Source organism: Glycine soja, chromosome 11 (genome assembly GCF_004193775.1).
Source record: "Glycine soja cultivar W05 chromosome 11, ASM419377v2, whole genome shotgun sequence".
NCBI classification, from domain to species: Eukaryota; Viridiplantae; Streptophyta; class Magnoliopsida; order Fabales; family Fabaceae; genus Glycine; species Glycine soja.
The window spans coordinates 44,274,601-44,285,190 of record NC_041012.1 but is presented as its reverse complement, the minus strand read 5'-3'; the positions used below and the strand labels follow the sequence as shown (position 1 = coordinate 44,285,190).

General features: G+C 36.3%; 2 protein-coding genes across 3 annotated transcripts; both read right to left on the bottom strand.

Annotated features, from left to right (window-relative positions):
- Positions 1 to 324: 324 nt before the first annotated feature.
- LOC114374757 (ribokinase-like) lies at positions 325 to 3,448 on the bottom strand. The gene is made up of 5 exons (XM_028332427.1): positions 2,781 to 3,448; positions 2,331 to 2,516; positions 1,232 to 1,427; positions 1,041 to 1,147; positions 325 to 592 (listed from the first exon to the last, which is right to left on the bottom strand). The coding sequence occupies exons 1-4, from the start codon at positions 3,390 to 3,392 to the stop codon at positions 1,056 to 1,058; spliced, it is 1,086 nt and encodes a 361-aa protein (XP_028188228.1). The 5' UTR covers positions 3,393 to 3,448; the 3' UTR covers positions 325 to 592; positions 1,041 to 1,055.
- A 3,075-nt stretch (positions 3,449 to 6,523) lies between these two features.
- Positions 6,524 to 10,170, bottom strand: LOC114377135 (ribokinase-like). Of its 2 annotated transcripts, none has more exons than XM_028335541.1 (5): positions 9,390 to 10,170; positions 8,667 to 8,852; positions 7,552 to 7,747; positions 7,355 to 7,461; positions 6,524 to 6,977 (listed from the first exon to the last, which is right to left on the bottom strand). In XM_028335541.1, the coding sequence occupies exons 1-4, from the start codon at positions 10,002 to 10,004 to the stop codon at positions 7,370 to 7,372; spliced, it is 1,089 nt and encodes a 362-aa protein (XP_028191342.1). In that variant the 5' UTR covers positions 10,005 to 10,170; the 3' UTR covers positions 6,524 to 6,977; positions 7,355 to 7,369. The 2 variants fall into 2 exon arrangements, with proteins under 2 accessions (XP_028191342.1, XP_028191343.1); XM_028335542.1 differs by having other exon boundaries at positions 6,558 to 6,935.
- Positions 10,171 to 10,590: the final 420 nt, after the last annotated feature.

Sequence of the window (10,590 nt, the reverse complement as noted above, 5' to 3'; positions counted from 1 at the left end):
GAATTTTAGAGATAAGTTTCTTAATATTGATCTGTGTATGTGCTAAATGAGCGTAGTTAATTTACTTAGTTGCATTCAGTTGATATTCTTGTATTTATAGGAGTTGCTAACAGGGCATCTCTTGCCATCAATTTCTTATTTGCGTTGGATTTCTATCCTTCTAGTTTAGTCATAACATTGATCCTGTCATCATAACGACTTCTTGCCTTAAGTAGGCTTTGTTTAAGTTACCGACTTAGGATGAGTCTTTTATCTTTAGTCGAGAATTATCCCGAACAGTGTCTTCCATTTTTATTAATTTTTCCCCCACTTTTCTCACCAAAGAGGAAGGAAGTTCCTTACTTTCTATTATTGCTTTTTCTCTTAAACCATACAAGGTCATATAAAACATTTTTCTTTTCATTTTCCTTCCATTACCAAACGGTAAAGTGTTTGGCCTAATCTTATTACAATGACAACAAACTATTATGTTGAAGAATCCATCTTGCAGATATACTCTGTAAAAGGATTTTTGCTTTCCTTGCTGCCATTTTCAAGGGTCTTTCCCTCTGCCATACACAGTTATTCTATTCCTGATAGTTCGAATTGTGACCTGTGCATGACAACCAAAAGTGGGATCATTATCAGTCATTGAAACAAGATGGAGATCCAAAATCTTCACTGATTCGCATGACAACTAAAACTGCTAATTTTGCATTTTGAAACAAATATGTTCACAAACCAGGATCAACTGACTGAAGAAAATTTTAATGAATGGACACCTGAATTGCACCAGGAATGCATCTAAGGAAAATAAATAATAATCATGTAGTTGAGAATCATGCAGGAAAATGTAATGACAACGGCCATTCATTTGGAGTCAGGGGCATCAGAAAAGTGATTCTGAATAGCAAGGAAAATAACAATTGAATAGCAAATGGCGATACTGACACCAGGCACTTTTTCTAGAAGTCTAAATATGGTTTTTCTTCACTAAGTAAGAACAAGAGAATAAATCCAAACAATTGAAACAAAGGAAAAAGGTTTCACCGAAAATTGACCTTTTGCGAGTATTATCATTGACAATTAAGAAGATCCAAAACAGATTTCCTATCAGGCATGCTGGGAGAGGCTCCCTTCACTTGAACACAGAGACAAGCTGCAGCAGCTGTTGAAGAACATCATAGTTAGGAACATTTTTCCAAAGAGAAATGTCTAGAAAGAAAAAAGAATTGCATTCCACCATACACACCGGCAAATCTGAGGCATTCCTTTTTGGACTTGCCCTCAACCAAGGCCACGGCAAAAGCAGCAGTAAAAGTATCACCAGCACCAGTTGTATCAACAACTGTTTTAGCAAGTATGGCAGGCTGCTGAATTGTTTTTTCTCCTTCTACAAAAAGGGCAGATCCTTTGTGTCCAAGTTTCACAAGAACTTGCTTAGCTCCCTGAAATTTCAGACCAATAACACCAGAACTAGAACCACTGAGACTATTGACTGTTCACAACCATAAAAGCATTAATCATCTATCATTCTATCAGCCTTCAGGAACCCACCAAAACCTTTGAAGGTAAATTCTATGACAACTTCCAATCTACTGCACGCACGGTCAATGAGAGACAATGCAGAGAAAATAGAAGAAATATCAAACTCAATAGTTTATGGTCATTATAGACCTTTTCTCACCAGTGGTTTCCATTTCCCCTTAATTATGGTGCATTTAATTGGATTCAAGGAAAAAAAATCAAACAAAATTTATAATCTCTCTCCCCTTTCATTTTCCCAGGCAGGTTGTAAATTCCAAGAGGACTAAACAGTTCCATTTCCCTCAACATAAGGGAGTAAAAGCAGTGAGACCGAGAATACATGACAAATTGACAATTCTGTTGAAGGATCTCTAATGAACATCAATATGATGGACATTTCTTTGTGCAGTGACACGTGGATGCCATCTATGCAGGCATGCAAATGTAAGTACTACACAACGGAAGGATTAATAGTTACAGAAAATCTCAAATTTACATCACATCTTCAAATATTATATTTTTGATACATTGCTTTCATTGTAAGACATCCTCAAGGTTTTAAAAAAGAGTCGGCAACCACATTCTTCTGCAATTTTCCTCAATATTGAGAATCACAATATAACCGCGAACATCTTAGAGGCAATGAATATGGCATTCAAGTAACAAAAATGAGCAAAAGCATTACATTGTGACCCCTAAGGTTTTGAAAAAGGTCCACAGCTGCAATTTCGGCTGAAACGTAAAAGTTTTTTTGGGATCTCCAAGACCACAACGCGGCTGCAATTGTGGCAACATCAGTCACAAAGGTTACTAATAAAACTCACCATTTCATGGCATTTCAAAGCAGCCTGTTGAATCTCTTCAAAACTTTCTGTTGGCATTCCCGTAAGGCGTGCAAGTTCAGTTTCATTAGGACTCAAAATATCAACAAAATTTATTAACTGTGGCGGAAGTGGCCCATCCATGCCTCCAGCATCCAACACTACTGGCACCCCAGCATTTTTCGCAGCCTGCATGAATTAGAAGAGCATAACACATAATGCAATACCCAAAACGCCTCACAAGGACAAAAAACTTAAACTTGGTTTCTTAAGTACTTTTGGTATCACAATCCATCTAATACACTTCTTAATCAGTTTTAGTCAGTAAATTAATATTTAAAATGCAGGGACGAAAAGGTAAAAGATAGTAAGCAAGTAAATGATTAAACCAAATATTAATATTAAGAGCATTGATCTAAGTTTAGTCGGAAAAACATTACTAAAAAACCAAACCTGTGCGACTTGAGCATTGACAGCATCAGGAATCTCCCTCTGCAGCAAAACGATGCCAGCTTGGGCAACGAGGTCCAAATGCTGACGTGGCAGGGAACTAGGCCAGCAGCTCAAGTTGGCACCCCCAATGTAGACGATGGAGTTCTGGCCGTTGGACTGGAGCATCACAACTGCATGACCCGTTGCCGCCGAAGCCACCACGGCGAGATTATCGAGGCGAACCCCGCCACCGCGGAGGCCCGCCGTGACGAGTCTCCCGTAAGCGTCGTCCCCGACCTGCCCGACGAAGTAGGTCGGGTACGCGAGCTTGGCGGAGCACGTGGCCTGGTTGGCGCCCTTGCCGCCGGCAATCGTCTGCCCGGACCTCGCCGCCAGGGTCTCGCCCTCGCCCGGGAGCCGGTCTACCTCGACGTAGATGTCGGCGTTGGCGGACCCCACCACCACCACCGGCGGCAACTGCGACGGGTCCGAAGAGAAACAGAGGACTCTGAAATTGTTATTGCGGATAGAGAGGTTTTGAATTGGAGTAACGGTGCTGAGGAATGTGGTTTGAGTGTTGGAGTGGAAACAGTAATGTGGTGGTGTTGAAAGTAGTGTTGTTCCGATGCTCATGATTGTTTCAAGGTTTACTTTCCCTGAAAGTCTGCAATATCTTCAACATTAACACTTTGTTTAATACAATAGATTCTATTCAATGGATCATGATTGGACTAGGAGATTACATTATAATTTTATTTCCTAAATTACCCTCGTCCTTGGATTGAGCGATAGCAAAGTTTAAGAGACATGTTCACTATAAAATTTAGACCAAATTATATACTTGTATTTCTTATGTTTTGTTTTTATTGCATTCAATATTTTTTTTTATCCCACTCAAAATCCTCTAATTGTTTCAGTTTCATTTTGCACTCACCAACCTTGTCCCTGAAACAACTAGGCACATGATTAGTATGTGATAGGTTTATGTTTTTTTTTTTCCTTCTTAAAAAATTGCTCCTATCTCCTTCCTTAATCAGTTCCCAACCTAGACTGTGAATGTGAAAAAAGAACAAATTCATAAAGTTTGCAAGAACTGAGAAACACAACCAAGATCAGAAAAACACAGCTACGATTATAAACATATTAATAAAAGAAACATAACTACAAAGATTTGAAAAACAGAGTTACAAAATCAGAAAAAACACAACCAAGATTACAAAAACAAAGAAAATATCAAAATTTCAAAGGAATCGCACAAAATTTTCACATTCAGCTTCATAAGTGCAGGTATGAGAGAGGGATAGTAAAGATATAAGGTTAGTATAATAACGAATAGAAAAGAAAACGAAAAGAAAAATAATGGGTTCAAATTTTTTTAATAACAAAAACTAACTAATAATATTTACCAATAAAAAATGAGAGAGGGAGATAGAGAAAATCATATTTTAAATTTTTACTTGATGATTTTGGCAATCAAAACTATCCAAAGTCATATTTTAAAATTTTAATTAAAACTCAAATTCTAGCGGTCAAAAAATCATTATAAATTTCAAATTCATATCTCCAATATTGGCAAACACTAATGACATTTATGCCTCTTAATCTTTTTGCCCTACCTTATGCGTTACTGTTTTCTGTTCAAGAGTTGAAGTAGGACACCTTGACCAGCGAGTAGGTTAGCAACTCGTCATTCATTCTTTTTTTCGTTCATGTGGTCTTCTAAATTTGCTTTTCAATTTCTTCACCCAAAATCCTTATTTGTGTAAGTTTCTCAAATTCTCGTGTTGCTTACACTTTTTTTTAGTTGAGGATCTTAATTTGTTTTCCCTTTGTTCTCTCCTAGCACTAAGAAATTGAGACGAGGATGCAGTTAGTAAAAGAAATAAATTAATATAATGAAAATTCAAAAAAATTAAAAGAAGGAGAAATCAATCCTCATTTTTATCGTCATCAATTTGAATTTAAATTAAAGGGATGAATAATCATTGATAGAATATGGACATGGAACATTTTCACCCTTGCACTGCCTGCTGAAACTAGTCCATGTGTTTCAGGAATTTAGACATAGTGAATACTTATTTTACAAGTGCTTTTACGCTGGTCAGCAACATAAGGAGATTAGCAATTTTGAAAATATTCTGACGAGTTCTAATGCTACTAAGAAAACACATATTGTTGAGGACTATCGAGTTTTTGACTAATGAGATTAACAGGTTCATGCTGCAAACTTTCATCATGTGTTTTTAAGTGACATGTAATCTTTTCTGTCTCTGCTATCTTATTCCTAGTCTTTCAATGTAGATTTTTCAGATAATAGGTGTTGGCTCAAGTTTGGCCTTTTCCTTATTTGTGACTTAGGTTATGTTGGGCCAAATTAATTAAAAAATTCATTGAAAGTTAAAAAGTTAATTTATAATTTAAAGTTAAAAAATTAATTTATTAAATTAAAAGTGTTTGATAAAATTAACTTTTGAAGTAATAGAAAAGTGTAAAAACGATTAAAAAAATAATATCATAATTTATTTTAAAAAGTTAACAAGAAAAATGAATAAATATATCGATAATAAAAATGAAAAAAATATAAAAAATTAGAAGATAAAAACTAATATTTTAAAAAATATTATTTTAAGTAGTATTTAAAAAAACATTAAAAAATATTAAGAAAAACTTGTTTACCGTACTGTCAAAATGAATTTTTTAATTAGTAAAAAAATTAAAAAAGTAACTAAAAATGTATGAGGGAACATAACCTTAGTTCACTTGCACACACATCCTTCAACCAAAACATTTCACTATGAAGTTTTTGTCGAGTCTGCACAATCAAAATCTGGCAGCATAAAAAAAATTCCCATGGATGTAATAGAGCAATCATTTCCTGTTTGATAGCCATTACATTTCATCTATTTACGTAAGCACAACACTGGTGGAAACGCGTCCTATATACAACGCAACAGGGCTAGCAAAACTTAAGCTGATGGTGACTTATCCATTTCCTTTTTTGAAGTAACCTTGACCTCAATAATAATTTCCACAATTATGTGTTAGGAGTCACCCGAAATTTCAAACAAAATTTTAATTAAGCTACACCAGAAAGATGTACATTTTTTTAATTGTGTTTTCTTCTTCCAAAATCTTTAGGTGAACATTGTTGAATTATAATTAATCAAACAAACATATAGCATTAAATTGGTTTTTTTTTTTATTATTCATAATAACTTGTCGGCATCTCTCCAAGGATAGCATGCAATAGAGAATACTTCCGTAATTTTGCTTTTATCTAGACACAATCAAGCTTCAAGTATTTGCCGTCACCAGTTTTAGCTTGAAGCTAAGTTTCTCGAACCCAATTAACAATGTATCGTAATCAGCAAATACAAATTAATATGCAGGTTTTGTATGCTCATAGTACATATTGCATCATATACTGGCCAATGGTCAATCAGCAGATATATAATTTTTTAGGAGGATAAAATTAGACCAAATTTATTGGATAAACATTTAATGTCAAATGCCCAGTTAGCTGAGTTGAGATTTGGGATTGACGCTTCATTAGCAGAACAATTCTGAATACAAAGGAACATTGGAGCAAAAAAAAAAATATTGTCTTCTTATGTCATATCAACTTGCTTTGGCGTAACCTTGTTCTATCTTTAATTTGTATTTTCCTTCTAGATTTTTAGGCTTGAAATAATCAACTTACGTGAGGCAATAATCCATTTTTCAGCTAGTCAGAACCATGTCGAATGAAGAAAAAGAAAAAACAATTTTGAGAAAGTAATAAGTTTTTCACACTGAAAGTGATGATAGTGCAATTGAAAAATTAATTATCTTTAGGCATAGTTTTTTTTAATAAAGGCCCTAAAATGAATAGGGTCATATTTCAGGATAGATATTTTTTCGGTTTATTAATTTTTTTTCCCACTTCTCACCGAACAAAGAGGAAGTTCCTTATTTTCTTGCTTTGCTTCTTCTCTTAAACATGTAAAACATTATATTTTATCTTCTCTTCATTTTCTTTCTATTGCCAAAGGGTAAGTGCTTGGCCTAATCTTATTACAATGACAACAAGCTATTATGCTGAAGAATCCTTCTTGCAGAAATGCTCTGTAAAAGGGCTTTTGCTTTACTTGCTGCCATTTTCCAGGGTCTTTCTCTCTGCCATAAGTTATTCTGTTCCTGTTCCAGATGCGTTTCAAAATCTTCACTGATTTGTATTTCCTGTGTAAAACAATCAATAATAGGGAAGTGAACTAACAGATTCTCCTATGTTCGCAGACCAGGATCAACAGACTAGAGAAATTTTTAATAAATGGACTCATGAATTGTACTAGGAATGCATTATGCATCTAATGAAGTTAATTATGCAGTTTTAGAATCATGCAGGAAAATGTAATGACAAAGACCATTTAATATTAGCCAGAAGCATAAGAATATTGATTCTGAGTAGCAAGGAAAACAACAAATGAATAACATATAAAGATACTTATGCCAGGTACTTTCTCTAGAAGTCTATATGATTTTACTTCACTAAGCAAGATCAAGAGTGTGAATCCAATCAATTCAAACAAAGGAAAAGTGTTTCAGTGAAAATTGACCTTTTGTGAGTATTCTCATTGACAAATAAGAAGATCCAAAACAGATTTCCTATCAGGCATGCTAGGAGAGGCTCCCTTCACTTGAACACAAAGACAAGCCGCAGCAGCTGTTGCAGAACATAGTAGTCAGACACAATTTTCCAATTTCCAAAGAGAAAACTCTATAAAGAAAACGAATTTCATTCTGCCATACACACCAGCAAATCTGAGGCATTCCTTTTTGGACTTGCCCTCAACCAAGGCCACAGCAAAAGCAGCAGTAAAAGTATCACCGGCACCAGTAGTATCAACGACTGTTTTAGCAAGTATGGCAGGCTGCTGAATTGGTTTTTCTCCTTCAACAAAAAGGGCAGATCCTTTTTCCCCAAGTTTCACAAGAACTTGCTTAACTCCCTGAAATTTCAGACATTATTGAGACTATTGCGCCACTCACAATGATAAACGCCAAAATGCATCATTCATCTATCATTCTATCAGCCTTCAGGAATCAACCAAGACATTTGAACATAAATTGTGAGAAAATTTCAAATCTACTGCAGTGTCATTGAGAGACAATACACAGGAAATAAAAGAAATAGCAGACTCAATAGTTTATTGGTCATTAATTATCGTTTCCCCCTATAGTTTCCCCTTATGATGCATTTAGTTGGATTAAAGGAAAAGAAAATCAAATACAAATTGCAGGCAGGTTGTAATTGCCCAGAGGACTAAACAGCTCCAATTCCCTCAACAGAAAGGAGTGAGACCCAGATAACTGGTGGTATCAGATTCAGAAATCATAACACATGAAAATTCTGTAGAAGGATCTCTAACGAACATCAATATGATGACCATTTCTTTCTGCATTGACACTGTGGATGCCATCTATGCAGGCATGTAAACACTACATAAAGGAAGGATTATTAGTAACAGAAAATCTCAAAGTTACTTCAGATTTTCAATTATATTTAAAAAGTCGTGCTTTCTTTGTAAGACATTCTCAAGGTTTTAATAAACAGTTGCAACTGCAATTCCAACTGCATTTGTCTGCAATTTTTCTCAAAATTAAGAATCACAATAAAACTGCAATTGCAATGCGTTGTCTGCATTCTTTGTAAGACATCGACATGGTTGTTAAAAACAGAAAGTTTAGTCGGCAACACAATTTTTCTCTGCAATTTTCCTCAATATTAAGAATCACAATAAAACCGCAATTGCAACTATAACCGCAATCTAAAACCTTGTCTATCCATAAGCAATGAATATGGCATTCAAGTAGAAAAGTGTGCAGAATCATTTCATTGTGACCCCTAAAGTCATTACTTGAACTGACCAATTCATGGCATTTCAAAGCAGCCTGTGCAATCTCTTCAAAACTTTCTGTTGGCATTCCAGTAAGGCGAGCAAGTTCAGTTTCATTAGGACTCAGAATATCAACAAAATTCAATAATTGTGGTGGAAGGGGCCCATCCATGCCCCCCGCATCTAACACTACTGGCACGCCAGCATTCCTTGCAGCCTGCATGCATTACAGCATAACACATAATGCAATAACCAAAATGCCTCACAAATAAAAAAAGCACAATACTTAGAGCCAGAAGTTTCTTTAATTACTTTTGGTATCACTCTCCAATCAGAATCAGAGTTTCACTATTCATTTGATCACTAGACCCTGATGTCCAAAATTATAGGACCATTATGTGTATAATTTTGGTCCTATATTCATTTGTACAATATTAATTTTAGTCCTATAATTTTGGACATCAGGACTTAAAAAGTGTACGTTTAGGGACGAGTTAAAAAGTGTACCACCTGTGGGGACTAAAACTAGAAAATAAAATGTATGTGCTGGCGCTAAATGAGTAGTTTCTAAATGTAAGGACTAAATTTTTTTTTTTTTTTCTTTCGAAACCACAAGTGTTGTAACCAGTAAAGCGACAAAATTCAAACTCGAATCCCATAACTCTGTTCCCACACCCGGGACTAAAAATAAAATCAAGAAAATAATATCAACAGCTCTTTAAGAAATGTTTTGTTTTAAAAGGCCCGGCCCAACCTGTGCGACTTGAACGTTGACAGCATCAGGGATCTCCCTCTGCAGCAGAACAATGCCAGCTTGCGCCACGAGGTCCAAATGCTGACGTGGCAGTGTACTTGGCCAGCCGCTCATGTTGGAACCCCCAATGATGATGATGGAGTTCTGGCCGTTGGATTGGAGCATCACAACGGCGTGACCTGTGGGCGCGGACGCCACCACGGCCAGGTTGTCGAGGCGAACCCCACCGCCGCGAAGCGCGTCGGCGAGGAGGCTTCCATAGGCGTCGTTGCCGACCTGTCCGACGAAGTAGGTCGGGTAGGAGAGCTTGGCGGAGCACGTGGCCTGGTTGGCGCCCTTGCCGCCGGCGAGGGTTTGGCCGGACTTCGCCGCGAGGGTCTCGCCCTCGCGCGGGAGACGGTCGATCTCCACGTAGATGTCGGCGTTGGCGGAGCCCACCACCACCACCGGCGGCGGCTGCGACGGATTCGAAGAGAAACAGAGGACTCTGAGATTGTGAGTGTGATTGCGGAAAGAGAGGAATTGGATTGGGGAAACGGTGTTGAGGAAACTGGTTGGGGTGTTGGAGTGGAAACAGTGGTGTGGTGTTGTTGAAAGTGTTGTTGTTCCGTTCATTTTTGTTCTTTGGCTTCGATGTCCTTCGTTCGATCTCTTCTCGCCGTAGCTATCTATCTTTTTTGGACTACCTTTTTGCTATTTTGTTTATAGGATTATGGTTGCAACTTGCATTAGGTTTGTGAATAAATTAATGTTTAGATTAGGATGGGGAATAAAATTACTAATTAATATTTCTTCTCTCTTTTATTTTCATAATTGGGGGAAGGATCCCACGCAAAAACATTAGAACCTGCCAGAAAACAACGTAGAAGATACATTCACTACCAAAAAAAATGTTAGATATAAAAAAAAGGAACAACTTCAAAAGTTCTAGATTGACCACTAATTAATATTTAGTATTCAAATTTAAGATTAATAATAATTAAGTTAAATGGCATTGTATCAGTTAATTCACACATTAGATGATTACTTAGGAAAATAATACTCATAAGTTAACTAGTTGAGTTGTCAATTAAAGACTTGTATATCCACCTTACATTATATGTTTCTTTTAGTTTTTTTATTTATGAGAATACCATGCCGTAATCTAGAGTGTATTTAGTAAGTTATTTCATTATCGAAAAAAAGAGTAAGTTATTTCAAT